Source organism: Pseudorca crassidens, chromosome 15 (genome assembly GCF_039906515.1).
Source record: "Pseudorca crassidens isolate mPseCra1 chromosome 15, mPseCra1.hap1, whole genome shotgun sequence".
Lineage (NCBI taxonomy): Eukaryota > Metazoa > Chordata > Mammalia > Artiodactyla > Delphinidae > Pseudorca > Pseudorca crassidens.
Window position 1 is genome coordinate 421,165 of NC_090310.1, and position 20,264 is coordinate 441,428.

The 20,264-nt window shown below is 50.8% G+C and overlaps 1 protein-coding gene across 7 annotated transcripts in view; it reads left to right on the forward strand.

Annotated features, from left to right (window-relative positions):
• Positions 1-20,264, forward strand: part of SUN1 (Sad1 and UNC84 domain containing 1) — a 52,150-nt gene that overhangs the window by 27,104 nt on the left and 4,782 nt on the right. For 3 of the 7 annotated variants that reach the window (XM_067705260.1, XM_067705262.1, XM_067705261.1), the window contains exons 7-20: positions 1,707-1,904; positions 2,385-2,468; positions 2,720-2,830; positions 3,957-4,055; positions 4,579-4,672; positions 5,474-5,532; positions 5,681-5,826; positions 6,699-6,875; positions 9,650-9,736; positions 11,141-11,184; positions 13,215-13,350; positions 14,750-15,004; positions 15,732-15,816; positions 18,516-18,631. In XM_067705260.1, the coding sequence (XP_067561361.1) occupies positions 1,707-1,904; positions 2,385-2,468; positions 2,720-2,830; positions 3,957-4,055; positions 4,579-4,672; positions 5,474-5,532; positions 5,681-5,826; positions 6,699-6,875; positions 9,650-9,736; positions 11,141-11,184; positions 13,215-13,350; positions 14,750-15,004; positions 15,732-15,816; positions 18,516-18,631 (1,691 nt within the window). The remainder of the gene's footprint in view (positions 1-1,706; positions 1,905-2,384; positions 2,469-2,719; positions 2,831-3,956; positions 4,056-4,578; positions 4,673-5,473; positions 5,533-5,680; positions 5,827-6,698; positions 6,876-9,649; positions 9,737-11,140; positions 11,185-13,214; positions 13,351-14,749; positions 15,005-15,731; positions 15,817-18,515; positions 18,632-20,264) is intronic. The other 4 variants (XM_067705264.1, XM_067705265.1, XM_067705266.1 and 1 more) reach the window with 4 other exon arrangements.

Genomic DNA, 20,264 nt, shown 5'->3' on the forward strand with positions numbered 1-20,264 from the left:
CAGGATTGCCCTCTCCCTATGGCCACGTGAGGGTCCCCATTCCATGTACTCTTGCTAAATAAGTGTTTATATTTTTGTTCTTTTAAAATGTTGCCGATTTGATGAATGAAAAATGGATTTTGGTGTCGCTGATTGTCAGTGAGACAGATCCTGCGTTACCTCTTCATGAATTTTTCTGTTTTTGTCCGACCTCTGTATAAAGTTCATGCTGCGGTGTAAAACAAAGAAGAGTGTGAGTGGGGTAACACAGAGTTGGCCCTGACACTCGGGGGCTCCTGGCCCCAGGTTTACATTTGTTTTGGTTCAGGGCTCCAATTCACAGATAGCCTACTCCTTTATTCAGGCTATCTGCGGGGGGAAAGCTCTGATTTTATTTCTTCTGAAATCACTCCAACTCAGACCTCTCCAGTCCCCACTGGCCTCACGCATGTACCCTAAACTCAGGGAGCTGAGCCGGGGGTGAGTGAACGGGCTGGGTATTTGTGCATTTGGGCACGTTGGCGAACAGCCCCGGCTGCAGGCTGTCCCATGGAGTCACTGTGCAGGAACAAGCCTCATACTTCAGCTGCCACTCAGTGAAGAAACTTTTTTTTTAAACATCTTTACTGGAGTATAATTGCTTTACAACGTTGTGTTAGTTCCTGCCGTATAACAAAGTGAATCAGTTATGTGTATACATATATCCCTATATCCCCTCCCTCTTGCGTCTCCCTCCCTCCCACCCTCCCTATCCCACCCCTCTAGGTGGTCACAGAGCACCGAGCTGAACTCCCTGTGCTGTGCGGCTGCTTCCAACTAGCTATCTATTTTACATTTGGTAGTGTATAGATGTCCATGCCACTCTCTCACTTTGTCCCAGCTCACCCTTCCCCCTCCCCGTGTCCTCAAGTCCATTCTCTACGTCTGCATCTTTATTCCTGTCCTGTCCTGCCCCTAGGTTCACGAGAACCTTTTTTTTAGATTCCATATATGTGTTAGGATATGGTATTTGTTTTTCTCTTTCTGACTTACTTTACTCTATATGACAGGCTCTAGGTTCATCCACCTCACTACAAATAACTTTTTTAAGAATAAAAACTTCTAGCCACTGTGATTTGCAGACTGTCACCCTGCACATTGTAGGTTATAGAGGTCGCACTGTCCTGGTGCTCCAGGTGCTGAGGAAAAGGAGCCTCAGGTGGCCACGTCGGGTGTCTCTGTGTACCCTGCGGCACGTGCTGTAGCGGACGTCCTTGAAGGGGCTGCTTCTCGCTGACAGGCCTTCTCGAGGCTGGGAACACAGTGGGGTGGCTGGGCCGGAGGTCAGGGAAGAGAAGTCGTTTGCCAATTTCTAAAGATGGTAGCGTGTGCATAAACAGCATTGGGGTGAAGTGACCTCAGATTGGATGTTTTATGGAAGACGGCCTGTGGGAGAGATGTGGTGCTGCTGGCGCTCCAGGATGGGGCTGGTTTGCAACTCGGCCCGAGTGTGTGTCTCTGGTGTCCATTTAAAAAAGTGGGTTCCAGGGAATTCCCTGGCCATCCAGTGGTTAAGACTCTGCGCTTTCACCGCCCGAGCTTATTAGGTTGGGGAACTAAGACCCTGCAAGCCGCAAGGCACAGCCGAAAAAAAAGTGGGTTCCATTTTGCCCAAAGTGAGTAATCAGGCTCTGACATAGGGAGCGCGTGCTGCGAGAGGAGTAACTGTGTTCACGGTTTCTCACTAGGCCGCGCCGCTCGCTGCAGGGATAGCATCTTGTCGCTGGTCACGCGCACCTCGGCGTCCTTTCCTTCGTTCTTAGTTCAGCTCTTCCAAGTGGCTTTAATGAAGCTCAATTATGAATCAGAAAATTACAAATTGAAAAGTTATGAATCAAAAGATCGCGAATCAAAAAGCTGTGAGTCAAAAAGCCATGAATCAAAAGGTATTTAAATACTTTCTTCCTCCTTTTTCCACCAAATAGAGCTTTCAAGGTGGAGAAAACACTCTTTTCCCCGCGTGGCGCTTCGCTCACGCCCTCTCCTCGCGTCGTTTGCGGCCTCGCTCTCTCGCAGCCTTGCTGTGCATCTCTCTCCCTGTTCTCTGTGCAGTTCTGGATGTTTCCTGGAAGTTGATCAGGGTTTAAACATTAAATAAAAAGTTAACACACTCATCTTTTTATTCTTACGACCATCTTCAAAGCAAAAAATTTATCTGACTGGCATTTAGAATGATGTTTCAAAAATGTTTGAAGCCGGCCCATCCTGTGTGGTGGTCGGGGCATGCCCAAGGTTGGCGGGACTTGACGGCATTTCCTGAGCGAGGCAGTTACCTCGCCCCCGGCCTGCACCCCCACCACCACCCCGACCCGGCCACTCTGCAGAGCTCCTGTCCCGGGCTCAGGCCCCTCTCGCCTGTGTTGCAGCTCATTCCAGTCACTGTGGGAGGATGAATGTGAGAGAGCCCCTCGGCGAGGACGGCCACCTCCGTGCAAACGGGGCGTCGCTGTGTAAGTATGGCTCGGCCGCACCTGTGCCATCCTTTTAGGCCGTCCTGGGGCCCCACTGGTTAGGACGGGGCCGGGGCTCTCGCTGCCCCCTTCACACCAGGAGCCTACAGCCACCAGGGGACACTGGCTGGGATTTTGGTTTTTCATAATTGAGTTTCCTAGTTTTTTCAAACTGCCGTTGCTGCGCACCGTTGAGATTGACAGGGTTTGCGTGTTCATCTGTCCAATTAACTGCTTGTCCCACCCCACAGGCGATGACTGTAAGGGGAGGAAGCACCTGGAAACACACACCGCCACCCGCTCGCAGCCCTCATGGCCAGGAGGGCTGGCAGGGACCGTGGGGCTCGCCTTGTCCCATGCAGGTTGTCTCTCGCGCTTTTGTGTTTTGTTTCTGTCGTGTTTTCGCAAATGCTCCTTGTTCATTGTTTCTTTGTGTTTGGAATTCAGGTGTTCAGTAAAAACAGGAATATAATAACTGTCTTAAAATATGGAGAATATGGCTCTTGAAAAGCTTCTTTGTAAGTGTATTTAGTATAAATTAAGCGTATGGAAAGTTACGTATTTCAGGTGAAATGAACGGTTTAGAAGAAGCTGTGTCCTGCATGGGGTACAGTTGGCCTGCGCCCGGGAAACGGGCCGCGTCCTGAGCCTGTGCAGCCGGGGTGCTATGGAGAAATCCAGTTTGTACCTGTCAGTGTCTTGCCGAAGGGTGCCTTTATAGCAGCTTTTTTTAAAAGCTGAACTTCAAAATTTGTTGTCTCTTAACTGTTAATTAATAAACATAAAGCAATAGATTTTTTAAAAAACCGTTTCTTTGCACGTCAGCCGTGTTGGAATTGCTTAATGTTTTCAGGAGTCAACACGCAAATGCTGGTGTGGGTGTATTACTTCCAGCGGTCACTCTTTAAAAATGAAAGGAATTGATTTCACGAGCAGTTTTCTGCTTTATATGTGTGGCTTTCGGTATAAAGTTAATTGTGTTTTATTTTGTCATCCAGTGGGACTACCGGTTATAATTCCAAAATATTTTTTCACTGGGCTGTAGGAGGATTTTCATCTTGCTGTTTGCGTAACTCTTGTCTCACCCAGAGCATGTTAACTGCTGGTGTCCATGGAATCTTACTTGCTTTAAACGATTGCGCTGTCTTTCCAACACCCATTCTGCCGGCAGCAGCTGTGCACACGTGTAGGGCAGCTGCCAGCCAGGCCCCGCGGGTTTATAGGGAACGTCTGCATTTTACATCCTGCGTGTCGATAGGCAGAAGCGAGTGAAAACTGTTCAGACACAGAGCAGGGTTTTCATAAGTTAGTTTCAGCATCTTGCTTGGACTTCAGGTAGTCGATTGTTTTTCTTGAGCAGAGGCTGTTGACTGTCTGATGCGAGAGGATTTTGGTACAGTGCCACGAGGTGGGTGTCTTCTTGCCGCGTCGGGACTGTGGGGCTGGTGTTTGAAGGTGCCCCTCCCGCCCAAATCTTCTCCGGCACAGGTCACTTCTCGGTGCAGGCGCTGCGCGAGGTCGGAGCCACGGGAGGGTTTGTGTCCAGGACGGTGTCAGCGGTGCTGTGGTTGGCGGTGGCCTGTCCAGGTGGTTATTTTGGCTTTCCATGTTAGCGTTCGCTCCTAGGCTGTTGGCAGTTAAGCACCTGCAGTAAACTGTTCACCTAACCAAGTCAACATTGCATTTTCGGTTTACGTGCTTTGATCCTTGATGTAACGTGTTCCATCCTTTATTACTTAGAAATGCTAACATACTGTGCTTTTGGCTGCATGGCATTCTTTGTTTCTCCAGTGTATTGGGTGTTGTTGTAAGTACTGTACTTGAGAACGCATGGGTTTGGTGTTTACTCTTTTGTATCTTGTCTTGTGTATGACTTATTGCTTTGTGGCTTATTTACGTTCCTGTGTTTGAGTTATGGATATTCCTGCTGTGATGACTAAGCATTGTCCTAATATACTTCATCCCTAACTTCCTTCATCTTAATATACTTTCAAAGCATCTGTTAGTATATTTCCTTATGCTGCTAGCTTGGCCTTCACAAAACCAGTCCATTAGGAGTTTGGTTTTCCTACGAACGTTTCCTTAGAATGTGTGGTGTTTTCTCTTTTAGGGAAGGCAGCATCTGAAGTATTCTGGTGGCTTGGGGTTGGATGGTACCAGTTTGTTACTTTGGTTTCTTGGCTGAATGTGTTTCTTCTTACAAGGTAAGGAAACTGATACCGTGTCAGCTTGGTGTTTTAAAGAACTGATTTTGTGCTAATTTCATGGTATCATTTGATTTAATCATTTTATATTTTGCAAAGTGCTTTCATAGTCTTAATTTTTCAAACCACTCCTGTTAGAAAGGAAAAGCAGGTGTCATCCTTGAAGAAAACCGGATGCGCAACGTTTAAGTGACGTGTCCAGGATTACACAGCTGGGAGGGTGTGCTCGGGACTGTAGGCCTGGACCTTCTGGTGCCCTTGCCCCAGCACCAGGTTGCCTCAGTGGGTCGATGACCAAGGTCCTTAAGTGCCCTCCTGTGCACCCAGCCCAGCGTGTTGGCAGTTAACTGACCTGCTGGGTTGTTCACATGGGCCTGGGAGACAGCACCGTGTGGCCAGGTTTTCCTTCAGGCAGCCACTTACCTTGTAGATAAAACTAACTGCATTTCTCAGCCTGTGACTTCCACTTTAAATTAGGGAGGGGGTATTTTGTATAAAATTATCTAGAGAGGTCATATAGAATAGTGAGCCCTGCCTTTTACTTTTTCCAAGTTAAATGTTTTGATTTTTTTTTTTTTTTTTTTGCGGTACGCGGACCTCTCACCGCCGTGGCCTCTCCCGTTGTGGAGCACAGGCTCCCGACTCGCAGGCTTAGCGGCCGTGGCTCACGGGCCCAGCTGCTCCGCGGCATGTGGGATCCTCCCAGACCGGGGCACGAACCCGTGTCCCCTGCATCGGCAGGCGGACTCCCAACCACTGTGCCACCAGGGAAGCCCTAATGTTTTTCTTTTCATTCCTTAGGTGCCTTCGAAATATTTGCAAGTTTTTAATCTTGCTCATTCCAGTATTACTTTTACTAGGTAAGTAAAATTTTACTTTGTTACCTAAGATGACTAATATGTACACGTGCATATATATGTAAATCAGTGAAAGAATTGAACATTTAAGTACACCTTTTGAAAAGCACTGTATGTACATGTGTATACAGTTGCTTTTCTCTCCTTCAAGGTGCAAGTATTTCATTATGGGGCCAGGGTGATGTTCTTTCACTCCTGCCTGTGTTAAACTGGATGCACAGCCACAGAGCACAGAGGGTGGATGACCCTAGGACCATGCTCACACCCGACACTTCGCACCCGAACCAGCCTCTGCAGGTAATCAGTTAGGATGTGCTCTTCCCTGGCGTTGCCAATCTGTGTTCTCCAGAGTAAGTTTCCATATTACTTGTAAACTGCAAGGTAGTTCAGCTGGGCACTCTGTCTTAGAAAATATTTTAAAACGTCAAATAAGCATGTCTTACAGCTCCTTAAATGTTCCGAAACACTTCAAGTAATGCATACAGGCGCACCTCAGAGATACTGCGTGTTCAGCTCCAGTATCATACGAATTTTTTGGCTTCCTGGTGCATATAAAAGTTATCTTTACAGTGTACTATAGTCTGTTAAGTGTGCAATAGCATTATGTCTAAAAAAATAGTGTACAGACCTTTATTGACAATACTTTATTGCTAAAAAATGCTAACCATCATTTGAGCCTTTAATGAGCTGTAATCTTTTTGCTGGTGGAGGGTTTGAAATATTTTGAGAATTACCAAAGTGTGACACAGAGACACAAAGCGAGCAGATGCTGTTGGGGAGATGCGAGGACAGACTCACTGGGCGCAGGGACCCCACAGCCCTTCATTTGTGAGCCATGCAGTATCTGCGAAGTGCAGTAGAGCGAGGCGTGCCTGTATTTCAAGCAGTCTCATTATTTAGTTCATTTTCATTAAAAAAAAAGCTTTCATTACTTTGGAAAATACAGAAAGCATAAAGAAGAAAATAAAAACCACCCATAGTCTGCCACGTAAAGGAAATCACTAATGATGAACATTTTCATGTCTTTTCCTTTGGGGGTGTGTGTGTATTGTAGTTGACGTTTTCCTGTAATGCTCTGTTTCGTTGTTTCGACTTATCCTGTACTGTACTCTCCTTTGCCAGGTTGACCTTCTCATTTGTGTCACCTTTGGAACCTCTTACTGTTTCAGGTTGGCGATGAGGTTTTCCACTGGCATCGGATGAGTGAAGTGGAAAGGCAGGTGGCTGCATTGTCGGGACAGTGTCACAGCCATGACAAGAAGCTTGGAGAGTTGTCAACCTTGCTCCAGAAACTGCAGGCGCGGGTGGACCGGGCAGATGGCAGCAATGAGGGGGTGTGGCCCCCGGTGAGGAGCGTGGTGGGGGCAGCGTCTCAAGGGGGCTGGCACTGGTGGGCTGTCGGGCTCCCAGGTGATGCCACCTTGGAGTTCTCGGGTGTTGTGTTTTCCTTTTGGGGACAAGGAATAGGAGGGCCCTGCAGTGAGAGGTGGCCGCACGGATGGCAGGTGGGTTCCTGGCCTGCAGTGGCGGGGAGCTGCGGTAGGTGCCCCCGGAGGAGATGCCACGTCTGAGGCCAGGGTAGGGGGTGGGGTGCACCCTGGGAGCAGGCAGGGTTGGGGGAGGGGGTGGAGGCGCGTGGGTGACGCCCAAGAGTGAGGTCAGGCTGCGGCAGGACAGACGGGTGTCCCTATCCTGCGTTTTAATTGGTGAATGGATTGAACACAATTCGATGAAATTTTTCTGGCACTGAACGGAAAAGCTCAAATTTGTGATTTAAAATATCTCAAGATCATGAAATAGTTAAGTAGCTACTATTCCTTATGAAACCGTAGGCCTGTATATACGTGTCTCACTTATTTGGTTCTCAAGGAAAGGCTTGTCAGTCCATTTTCCTCAAAACTGATGTTTATTTTCTTAAGTTCCACAATAATTCAATTTAGGTATTTTGGATTGAAATCTTTAAAATAGGCATTGCCCCTTGTCTCCACAAGTGCTTTTCCCTGATCCTGTTTTCTCAGCAAAGAGCCCACTACCCACCCAACTGTTCGCACTCCGACCGGAGGGGACCCTCCACCCCTGATCATGCATGTCTTGTCAGCCTGCGGACCCCTCAGGGCTCCCCGTGGCCCCACCGTGCTCTCGAGCAGCCTGGCTCTGCCTGGCTTCGCCGGAGCCTGCCTCGACTTGTCTCGGGGTGGGTGCCCCTTGCCGGCTGTTTCCTGACTGGGCTCAGGAAACTGAGCTCTCCTGTCCCGGCATCAGCTTGCGCCCCTGTTTGTAGCTGCCGCTGGCTTAATCCACTGTGTTCCACCTGTTGGGGGCAGAATGTGTGAATCTTCTCGATTCCGGTCGGGTCCCTGTAACGTGCTGACAGGCACTGGTTCCCAAAGTTACTAGGCGTGTTCCACCTTCTCTGCGTGGCCCCCGGGTGCCTGCTTGGGGTTCTCACATCCAAAGGCCACCGGGCGTCCTGCGTTGATTCCTCACTAGTTGCTTATTTTTGGCTTCTCAGCCGTAGAACTGAGATGATTTCAGTGAGATCCAGTTAACACCGTTACGAGTGTTCTGTTCCTTGTTTTAAAATGAGATTCGAGATGTGCTGAGCTGAGTGCAGATTTAGCTCATCCTTCCCACGCTGTCCTCCACCACTTACCCCTATTCAGGTGTGATTGTGACGGTGACCCTGGAAGGTTGAAGCTTGGTTCTGCGGCTGCCACACACTGGTGGTCAGCGTGCTGACTACCTGTTATCCTTCCCTGAGCGGCTGGCACAGGTTTATCCCACGTGTGTCTCCAGGAGAGTGGGCCACCTGCTGCATGTGGCTGTGCGAGTTTAAAGTAACTAACACTTAGGGACTTCCCTGGCGGTCTGGTGGTTAGGGCTCGGCGCTCTCACTGCCGTGGCCCGGGTTCCACCCCTGGTCCGGGAACTGAGATCCCACAAGCCACGAGGCCCCCCCACCGCCACACACACAAATTAACACTAAGTAACATTTAGCTTCTCTTTCAGTCGCCCCAGCCACACATCAGGTGCTCCGGGGCACATGTGGCCGCCATGCTGGGCAGAGGCCGTCCCGCTGTGCCCAGGGCCAGTGGGCTGTACAGTAGGAGACCCGGCCTGGCCGTGAGGACGTGCAGCCGAGTCCAGCGGCTGACCCTCCCGCATCCCAGTGCCCTGGGGTCATCCTCCCGGCTGCCCTTCATCCCTTAGCTTTGCTTCACCTGATTTGTCATCTTATGTTTTTATAAGTCATTGTGGTTATATTTTGGAACAAGGTGGGGTATAAAATCAGTGGATGAAACTCCTGTAATAAGAGTGTATAATGACTTACTGTTTTTCTTTCTGACTGGATTTTAGTGGTTCAGAATGTGCAGGCGTTCTTTGCTGCTGGTGGTGTCTCCTGTGTGGATGTCCTTTGATTATATAACTGGCAGAGATTTTTCTAGACCTTCCCAGGGAGTGTATCTGATACGCTTACTCCAGATTTACCTTCTAAGAACTGCTGAAGAGATGGGTGGGGATGTGCTGGACAAAGGCTGTTTTCAAAGTTACTTATGTTGAGAAAAAAATCTTATTTTCTCTCTGCCGCTGTGCTGATCACCTGTGTCCCTGAGCCGGGGGGTCGGGGGGGGGAACGTGCCTGTTGGCCGCCTGATCTGAGCTTTCTTCCCCTGATCAGCACTGTTCTGAGGGCTCTAGCACCGGTTCTGATGACCATTGAGATGTCACACACTTTATACGAATATGAAAGATCAAGAAGGAGTGAGTGGGCCCTTGGTGGTTGTGGTGTAAGTCTCTGGGTACAGCAGGTGCCTGGGGAGTGTGTGTTGAATGAATGGTAATTGCTCTGCTGTCCATGCAGGTGTTTTTGATAATTACCAGTCTTCTGAACGAATATTCTGTGACTAGAAAAGCTGTTTGTGCCTTTTATCTTAGGGCAGGTTTCAGAGGCGGAGATGAGGACGTCACTGATGTCACCCCCATGGGATGCTGTGCCCAGCTGTGACCACAGTCTCTGGCTGCTGTGCTGTGTAGAAACGGCATGGCCTGACTGGCCAGGTTTGGGCTTATTTGTTGCTTAACTTTCTCTACCATTTGTTCATTCATTTTCCTTTTCAAGACCGACTATGTGACTCTCCGCCAAGAACATGAATTGCGCATCTCCAGCCTGGAAGATATTCTTGGAAAACTGACAGAAAGATCTGAGGTATTCATGCTCTTGACCTTTCACTTGCAGCCCCAGCACCGTGATTTCCTTGAGAAGCGTCAGCTGCAGTTACTGTGCTCACAGCCCCCAGCCTTTAAAGTGCTTCTTTTAGGGTGTTTGCTGCCATCCTTTATAAAACGGAAGGGAAATATTCTTTTTTTTTAATTTTTAAAAATTTTTCTATTTGTGTGTTTTTATCTTTGGCTGCGTTGGGTCTTCATTGCTGCGCGTGGGCTTTCTGTAGCTGCGGTGAGCGGGGGCCGCTCTTCGTTGCGGTGCGCGGGCTTCGCACAGTGGTGGCTTCTCTTGCTGTGGAGCACGGGGTCTAGGCGTGCGGGCTCAGTAGTTGTGGCTCGCGGGCTCTAGAGCGCAGGCTCAGCAGTTGTGGCGCACAGGCTTAGTTGCCCCGCGGCATGTGGGATCTTCCCGGGCCAGGGCTCGAACCCATGTGCCCTGCATTGGCAGGCGGATTCTTAACCACTGCGCCACCAGGGAAGCCCCCATTGTGTTGCTTTAATGTTTTGTAAGTGTGTCCAGCTCACTGGCTCCCAGGTGGGGGCGGTTCTCCTCGCTGTCACCCAGCCTCCACAGGGTGACGGTGTCTGTGGGCAAGGGAGTGAAGGTTCACCCTGGACCTTCTGACCGGGGATTTTCTGGTCAGAAAGCCTAGTCTTGTCAGGTGTCGGGCAGGCGGAGGGAGGAGACGGCACCTGCGTGGACATGGACAAGGACTGGGGGCGCCGAGTGGGTGGCCTGGACCCCCTGATGGGCCTCAGGGGAGACGCACAGCCCTCGGGAGCTCAGGACTGGCCGCTGCGTTGCTGACAGTGTCAGAGGGGAGCAGTTCAGTCCATCCGTTGATGAGATGTTTCCAGGGTGCCTGAGGAGGAAGCGCACCTCCGTGAGGGAGCTGGCGTTGGTCCTGTCTGTGTCGCCCGCCTCTGTCGAGTTACGGCCTCCGTGGCCGCTGGGCCTCGGCTCGCGTGGGGCGGTGCGCGCCCGCGCCTGTGAACAGGCCGTGTTAATAAGTCGTGCCTTCATGTGTGAGTCTGCCGTCCTCCTCCTTGTCCAGCCACGCTGAAAGCACTTATCCGAGGTGGTGGCGGCGGCAGCGGCGGCGTCTGGCTTCCTGGCCTGCGTCCTGGTTACAGGAGCTGCTTATTTTGTATGACCTGTGCACCTCTCTAAGTATACGTTGTGTGTCGTCTTTTAAAAGTCTGCTTTGAAAAGTGAACATCCCTTACCTGCCTGCCAGCAGGCAGGTCTGGGCTTTAAATTAAGGGGGGAAAAATCCTAGATAAATATGTGTATTTCTATTTCTGTTTATAGAGTCAAGTATATGATTTTATGGAAAGTTGGTATGTAACTTGTGTATTTAAACGGATTGTTTCTCCTACATTTTAGGCCATCCAGAAGGAATTAGAACAGACTGCACTAAGAACAGTCAGGTAGGATAATTCCAGATAAATTCCTCTTCTGTCTTCTGTGCTCCTCTCTGTCACGTGGGGCTGTGCCGTCCTTAGCAAGGGGCACTGTTTGCACCTGGGATGACTGGGCTGTGTTGGTGGTAACAGTCCCAACTGTTGTCTTTCTGGGAGACCCTTCAGGGCACCTGAGGATGGAGGAGGGGTCGGGGAGCTTGTTACCATCCACCTCCATGCAGCACCAAAGACAGCGGGGTCCCCGGCTTTGCTCTGGGGGGAATCCCTGCCCGGATGTGCCGGGAGGGTCCTCAGGGCGCGAGGAACGGGCCGTGAGTTCATGGCACAGCGTGGAGTGGGCTTCCTGCCTGGACCTCTGCTGGCTCTGCGGGCATCACAGTTCAACCCTGGTCCCCCGCTCGGCAGCCCCTCGAGGGGGCCAGACATGCGCCTTCTGAGCTGCAAGGCTCTCACCAAGGCTGGGCCTCCTCTGAGCCCTTTCTTTGTTGCTAAACAGCCCTGGTCCCTCAGCAGTTTCAGGGGGGTGGCGTTTGGTCCCTCGTAGCCTGGTTGCTTTTCTTCCGCACATTTGTCAGCTTCCCTGAAGTCCCCTGGCAGCATGGAGCTTCTTCCTGTCTCAGAGCCGCTCACCGTTTTCACACCCTTGGTTTTGTCACCTGGGTTCTCTCCACCCCATTATCTGAATAGGACACTGTTACCCTTTTGTTACTCCAGCCACTCCAGTCACCGGCTCAACGCTCAACTCAGGAGAGAGCAGATGACGAGCGTTAACCTCTCATCTTCCCGCTCTCGCTCCTGTGTGTTTCTCTGGGTCCTATCGTGGGATTTGAGACCTCACCCACCCTCCTCTCGGGATGGGTATGAGTGTTAGCACGCTTTTAACTTTCCTTTAGAGCCTTTACGTATCAAAACACCTTTTGGCTGAAGCCATGTGGCTCCTGCAGTGTTTACCCCAGAGTGCACTCTGCTGAGATATGAGCTGTTGGTGTCTCAACAACTATAACTACCTATAGACAACTATAAATGTAATATCGTAGTATTTCATCATGTGCAATACCTACATTAAAATAGAATTGTTAATGTTGTAGTTTATCTTAGGACAGGGCCGAAAGCAAGCTCATCCCACAAGATGGACTGTGCCGAAGCCCAGCAGTAGAGGGCTGCCGCCCGCTCAGGCAGAACAGCGCCGTCTGTCCTGCTGCGGTAGCTTTTATTGGAGCATTATCTAGGTTTACACTTTAAGACTTGTTTTCTTAACCCTTCAGAAGTGCCAAAGCAGCACCCTGTGTTTTGATTAATTATACAAGCAATAATTCGCTTTCTTGAGAACCTGCCGTGCTTTGTCCTTGAGCGCAAAGCAGCACAGAGTTCCCACCATTATTTTGATTAGACTGAAGTAGCACAAGGACATCTCCTTGCGTTCCCACCACTGATTATACTAGGACATCTCATGGATCAGTGCCCAAAGCACTCAATGCTTCTCTGCAGACCCCCGGTTTGCTGGGGGTGCTCAAAGCAATCAGGACTGTTTGCAGTTCTGGCTTATTCGCCAGCCCCCAGTTTGCTGAGGGGGGGCTGATGGGTCACGTCTCCTTTCCATGTCCTCAGTTATTCCACTACAGGTAAAACCCTGAAGCCATATGTTTTTAGTTTTCTCTTCCAGTAGCATGAAAAATTCGTATTTAATTTTATAGTGATTATCAGTAAACACTGTCACTTCTCTGAAGTCTTTTTCAGAATTTTAAGGCGATAGGTACAGGTTTAAATATTAAATAGTATATGAGAGTCCGCACCAGCACCCAGAGAAGCATAACCGCTGCCCATGGCAGGTTTGGCCGCCGCCCGGGCAGGTGTGCGTGTCTGTGTGCGTGCGGACCTTGAGGTGGGAACAGTCTCCGGGGCCTTGGCTTGAAACTTGTGTGCTGCTGAGGGACAGGGTGGTGTGTTCACAGCTGACCTGCCTGGGGAACACGGGCGTTTCTCCTGCACGTACTGTTGGCAGGACTGACCTATCCTGTCGTCACCCCCCGCTGCAGCAGAGCCGACGAGGAGCCGCGCCTCCTTGCCGTGGCCCGGCGTCTGGAGCAGGAGCTGGGGCGTCTGAAAGCAGGCTTGTCCGGGCGGCAGCGGTTGGGAGCCAGCCGGGAGGAGGTGGACGCGGCATCCGAAAGAGTAGGTGTCCTCAGCTTTACGTTTTGTTTTATCATGGAAGATAAAAACACTCGAGTTGATATGTTTATTAAGTTAATTTCAACTTCCTTTAAAAATTTTGTTTTACTATATTTGAAGTTTTTAACCATCTTGAATAGAATAATTAAAAATTCAGCTCCCCTCGAATTCCCGCCTCTCCAGTGACACGAGATGTCTTTCCTTCCTTTACACACGCATGGCCAAGGGCTCACCTTTATTGGGGGCAGGGCCAGTTGTGTATCTTCTCACCAAAGTAGAGTCACGCTGCGGTTTCGTATCACATCCTCACGTCACGGACATTGCTTCAGGCCTCTATCCACGTGCAGAAGAAGAAATCTAGACATTCATAGCTACGTGAAAATGGAAACACGGACATTGGAGTGGCACAGGTCATCCTAAGTCAAAGGCGGATGGTTGTTGGGGAGGAGGTCTCGCAGGCCCAGGGTGACAGTTTGCGGTGCAGGGAGCTACTGAGGCCGACGGGGCAGTGCAGCAGAGATGTGGCCCAGCCCGGCAGGCAACCCGTCTCCCTGAATGGGTTTGCAGGTCACATGAATGACTGCTCCTCAGTCCTCAGGATGGCGAGGTGGTGACAGTCTCCTCCGGGGCTGGCTCGGGACACAGGTGTCCTCATGGCTGGGGGACTGTGAATGCCTGCAGCCTTTGGGGGGAAGATCTTGAGATGGTCATGGGTCACAGAGGCACACAGGCTTTGAGACGAGCAGCCACTCTCCTGGGACTCCGGGCGCAGAGGTGAAAGCGCCAGTGCAGGGGCCACGGACGAGTGTGCAGTGTTGTGACAGTAGCACTGAGGTGGCCCAAGTGCCCGCGTCCGGGCCGCGGCTGAGCTGTGCGGCGGAGCATTCCAGAGCCTGCAAGTGAGGAGGTCGATGTGCTCGCTTTGTCACAATGCTGTGCTTTTCCTGGTGCTTCTGCCCCGTCTTCCGCTCTCTGTGGGGCAAGGAGAGGAGCTTATACACATAACGGTGTGTGTGTAGAAATAATGCACTTGGACGCTTCCAGCCTGCGTAAAGTTACGTTTTCAGTTGTGTGTGTGACTGTTTCCTTCTCAGACTGAGTTTGAAGACGAGGGGCCCTGTCATCTGCACCTCACCTGGGGCAGGGCCCCTCTCCTGCTGTCCCGTGGGCACCCAGGGCACCTAGGCTGTGCTGTCCTCTATCCCTGTTCCCCTGAGTGTATTTCAGCCTCTTTGGAGGGTTCTTAAGTTTCGTATGAAGGGAAGAAACCGTGTCAAGTTTCCATTATGGATTTTGAACTGCTGTGTGATCTTTCCAGGGTATCTAAGGTGACAGAGTGAAGAGTTGAAATGATTTCGCTAAAACAGTAGATTCATGTTATATTCACCAATGATTTTACTAGGTGGACGCCCAAGTCAGAGAAACTCTCAGACTCATGTTCTCCGGAGATCAGCACGAATCTTCTCTCGAGTGGCTGCTCCAGAAACTGTCTGCTCAATTTGTAAATAAGGATAACTTGCAGATTTTATTACGAGATTTAGAGCTGCAGATACTGAAGAACATTACCCACCACATTTCTGTGACAAAACAGATGCCAACTTCTGAAACTGTAGTATCTGCTGTGAATGGAGCGGGCGTTTCTGGAATAACAGAAGCGGTAAGTAGACGATGAGAATTGTTTAAAATACTCATGGTAGTGAAACTGATCATCTAGGTATTAAGCTAGCAGATTTTTAAATTTATTTATTATGCATGTATGTATGTATTCAGCTAGCTAGCTGCGCCTGGTCTTAGTCGCAGCACGCAGGATCTTTAGTTGCGGCACGTGGGATCTAGCTCCCTGACCAGGGATCAAACCCAGGCCCCCTGCATTGGGAGCGTGGAGTCTTCCCCACTGGACCACCAGGGAAGTCCCAAGCTAGCAGATTTTGATGTTTTGTTCTACGAATGGTCTTCTAGGGATGTGATTATGATATAAAAAGTGCTTAGCACCATGCAGGGTGCTGGGAACGGTAAGCTTCGGGTGTTATTGTTATCACACTACTTCTTAGGAGTACTTTATACTTTATTAATCTTTTTGTCCCAAAGACTTGGTCTCCCTGGGTGGCCACATACCTTCTGGAATTACACAAAAATTTCCCATAATACAGTCCCAAGTTACCATCTCTAACGCTAGTCCTTGCTTTGTCCACTTTTTATGGCACTGGGGGTTCCGGCTCTGAGACTTTCTTGCCTGTGTCTGAGCCGGGATCCCCGCAGTTGAGAGCAGGACTGAAGTTTGGGATTGCTGAGACAGCCCCCGTGCCTGTTGTCCCCAAATAGAGTTAACTGAAAACATGTCCTTCATTTCTGGGGTCGTCTCCGTGTGTGCCTCCACTGCCCAGCAAGCGCGTGCCATCGTGAACAGCGCCCTGAGGCTGTACTCCCAGGACAAGACTGGCATGGTGGACTTCGCCCTGGAGTCCGGGGGTGAGTGCCAGACCCCTGACCCAAAAGTGCTACTGTCAGCGGGAGACCACTCAAGAGGCTGTTACCTGCCCCACGCCCAACAGTAGGGAGCTTGTTAGAACTTGCAAAGATCTGAGAAAGAGCATTATTCTAGGCGGGCCCCTAGTGTTCTGCCTCAGAGCACAGCCAGGTTCCCCCAGGAGCTCTGGTGGCTGTGCTTGCAGCTCACGCGTCAGCTGTGGGTGTGAGCCTGTGAGATGACACACATCAGCAAAATCTCAGTTTGGGGGCCTTTCAGTAGCTTTTAGGTTTTTCTGGCCATATGAGAGTTTACCACCACAGAAATTATTGATTATTCACTTATGATCTTGTGTGTTGCAAAGTGTGTGGGTTTTTTTAAGTATAGAGTTCAGTAAAAAGAAACTGACCCTAGAGCAGTATGGGTCAAGCTGAATGAATAGAGGGAAGGATGGGGGTGCTATTCTGGTTTCTCGAGGAAGTGGTCCATTGAGTCTGGAAGTGCTGCGTGGACATGGCACAGGCTCTGGACCAGGTGTATTGGATAAACCAGACTTGGTTTAGTGAAGCGTCGTGTCCGTGGACTTCTGTCGCCACCCCTCGGTGGCGTCCAGGGCAGCACACCCGGATCACACACGGGAACACGTCTGTGAAAACGGGAATGACGTCTTGTCAATGCAGGGAGCGTTTTGCCACCATACGTGTTAGAGAAAATCTTGGTTTTCTGAATTTTTAAAACTTAGGAATTGCAGATGAGGGCTGGGTGACTAATACGGTCTCTTGGAGGAACGGAGGTTCTTGATAACACTTCAGTAATAAAGGGTGGGGGCCTGTGGGAGGGGTGGGGACATCAACCCACAGTGAGTGTCAGTCACCTGCCCCAGCCATTCAGAGCACCAGGCGATGGGGCTCAGAGCGGCCTGGCGGGAGCTGCGGCCCGTCCCCATCGCTCACCTTCTCACGGGGGCTGAACAGACAGTGCAGGAGGCTGCCGCTCCCGGCAGACACCGCCAGGTTCTTCCAGCATCAGAAGTTAGTAAGGCTGCTAACTGCTCTTCGGTATATTTTGTTTAGAATGACTGTTTTAGAATATTAAATGATTTTAGTTTTGTGTTTTGAAATTCAGTGATTTCTGAAGAAATCATTTTTGCAATTCAGAGACATCAAATGATGATTTAACAGTTCAGTGGGACCAGTAGTTGTCATTTTTTCTTAGAGGCTTAATGAGTCCTCACAGGTTGGTATGTTATTAATTCAAAATTCTGATAATCCTGACAAGGCTGAACTGAACGTTCTGTTACTGAACAAAACATATATTGGCTCTTTTTAAGTGAAAAAAGTGAGTCAGTGTATTTAAGAAGACACTTTTTTAGAATGAGAATAAGATATTTTAAAAAGAATTCAGTGGTTCAGAAGTTTGGACCTGCTGATCAGCTATGTCAAAATCACATTGTTTTCTTGTTTAAAATTCCATCCCATCCAATCCCCTCCCCCGTTATCGGGTGAGAAGCTCTAAAAGGGGCCTGCGGCTGCGTTTGCAGATGTTCTGAGGGGTCGTGATGTGCAGCCAGGTTAGGGACTGTTGGCTCTTAGCATACAGACTGCTCAGGACTTTTTAGTTTTATTACTCACTTATCTGTTTTTCTTTTTAATTTATTTTAGTTGATGTTTCTTCCCACACCATGTTGTTTTGGCCTGCTTTGGCACCAACATCCTGTCTGTCCTGTTTCCGGCAAAGTGGACTTTTTTTTTTTTTAACACTCTTTATTATTATTATTGAGGTATAATTCACATAACAAACTTCACCATTTTCAAGTGTACAGTTTCATGGCTTTTAGTATATTTATTATGTTGTACAACAGTCACCACTACCTAATTCCAGGACTTTTTTTTTTTTTTTAATTTATTTATTTTTTGGCTGCATTGAGTCTTCGTTGCTGCATGCGGGCTTTCTCTAGTTACGGCAAGCAGGGGCTACTCTTTGTCGTGCGCGGGCTTCTCATTGCGGTGGCTTCTCTTGTTGCAGAGCACGGGCTCTAGGCACGCAGGCTTCAGTAGTTGTGGCACACAGGCTCAGTAGCTGTGGCTCACGGGCTCTAGAGCACAGGCTCAGCAGTTGTGGCGCTCGGGCTTAGCTGCTCCGCGGCGTGTGGGATCTTCCCGGACCAGGGCGTGAACCCGTGTTCCCTGCACTGGCAGGCGGATTCTTAACCACTGTGCCACCAAAGAAGCCCCAGGACATTTCTGTTTATTTCCAAATAGAAACCCTGTCCTTGTTAGCAACTTCCTATTTACCCCAGCAATTGGTAATCGTCATAATATTTTATCCCTTTGGCCTATTAAGTAGGTCCTCTGAAAACCTGACAGGTAACACTGGTGCCGGGTTGAATTCGTCATTATTTATTTTAAAACGTGAACAAAAGTTCACTCAGTCGCTGTCCCTACAGTGGCAGGCGGGGAGCCCAGTGTTTTAAGAGTCTTTGGTGGGTGGGAGGGACTGCGTGTCCTAAAGTAGTTGTGAGCTGTTGGCCCTGAATTTGGAAACAGTAAGAATAGAGCCGACCTGCAAGCAGAAGGTTCTTCATGCAAGTTAGAGACGTGAGAAGTTTAGAGCACTTCAGATAAACCTCTACAGGTGGGCAGTGATATTGTTTCTGAGACAGTAGGGCAAGATACTGAGACACATTTCAACTCTGCTGTAGGTGGGAGCATCCTGAGTACCCGCTGCTCTGAGACGTATGAGACCAAGACCGCACTCATCAGCCTGTTCGGTGTGCCGCTCTGGTACTTCTCCCAGTCCCCCCGCGTGGCCATCCAGGTGAGCAGGTGTCCGGATCATCGTGTGCGGGTCGAGGCCTCCAGCACAGTCATGGTGCCGGCTGAGCCGTTTTAGGGGTGTGCTTGCTTACCTTGTTGTTGAGGTGTAAGCTGGAGCATGCGGACCCTCAGTCTACAGCTCAGGGGATCTGCATCAAGCGGGCACGTCTGTGGACCCAGGAGCACAGTCCCAGCGCCTCTAGGTCCCCTATTGCCCCCTCTCACCTCAAAGGTGACTTCCGACGCCATCTGTTGGTTCTGCTTGTGTTTGATTGGTGCAGGCGAGGCTGCCTATCCTGTCCTGTGTCTGACTTCACCCATTTCTCTGGGGTGTCGCTCACCGTCAGAGCTGGAGGGCCTTCCACGAGGAGGTTGTGTGTTGCGCTTCCTCGGTGTTTCAGGAGGTGGAACGGGTGGAGACGCGCAGGTGGCGTCAGGAGGAGCCCCTCTCCCTCTGCATGTCACACCCACGGCTGCTCAGGGGACTGTAGGGCCCTGTCCTCCAGTGCCTTCTGCAGAGGCGCTGGGCGCCCCGCTGCTGCAGAGCCTCCCTTCACCGCCCGGGCTGTGCCCACGCAGGGCTCAGGGACAGAGAGCTGCAGCGCTCAGAGACGTCCACCGGACCTCGGCACTAACGTTAATGACAGTGTTTGAAGGAAGGTCCAATAACTCCCTCTGTGTGAACCATGCACACAGTAGCCGTCTCTCACTTAAAAAGCGCAAATCCGATCTCAGAGTCGGGAGTTGACTTGAGCATCCAGTCAGGGTCAGTGAACCTCATGTTTTGGGTGCTCCAGTCCCGTCCTAGTGGCCGTCTTGTCCTTGGGGGCTGCCCGGCTTGGCATTTGTCGTCTGAGCTGCTTGGACTGACCCCGCTGCCCTTGGCCCCAAGCTGCAGGGCTGTCCCAGAGGTCGAAGGGCTCCAGAAGTCTCGACGTTCTGCAGCAGGTCCACAGCCTTGTCCCTGGGCTGCAGGTTGGGTCTGGAGCTTAGGTAGCGGCCAGTACCTAGGTGCTGGGTGGATGTGAAGGGGCAAGTGGAGGCGGGCCTGCTGGGAACATCCTCTCGGGAGAACCGCACGGCACCCTGGACGGGAGAGTTGACACTGAGGGACTGTGAGTCATAGGTGAGGGGCTGCTCACGGGAAGTCAGAGTCTGCAAAGGATCCAGGATCGGCCCCTCTGCTGCGGCTCAGATCCAGGCCTGTCTGAGAGGGCGCAGCCTGGCTCACCCCAGTGGAGCCTGGCAGCCTCTGCGGGCGGGAGGGCTGTGCCAAGGGCCTGAGCCCCTCACGCAGGTGGGCAGCGGCGTGTTTGGAGGGGCAGGAGACGCACGCGTGGCATCAGGATGAACGGGGAGTGGGGGCCCACATCGTCCTGGCCTCTGAAGACACGCGGCTCCGCCGACTTGACCAAGCCCTGGCGTGGGCCTGTGGCTCCTCTGTTGCTGTTAAAAGTGCTGTCACGATGAGTGTGCGCCGCCTCTGCATCTTGTGCCTGTGCCCACACGCGCTCGGCTGGAGGTGGCTCTCCCGTCAGTCAGAGGGTAGCCGCATACGCCGATGCTTGGTCTTCCCGGTGCTGCTTCCCTCGGCGACGGTGTCAGTGTGCAAGAGTGCACGTCCTCGCAGCGTG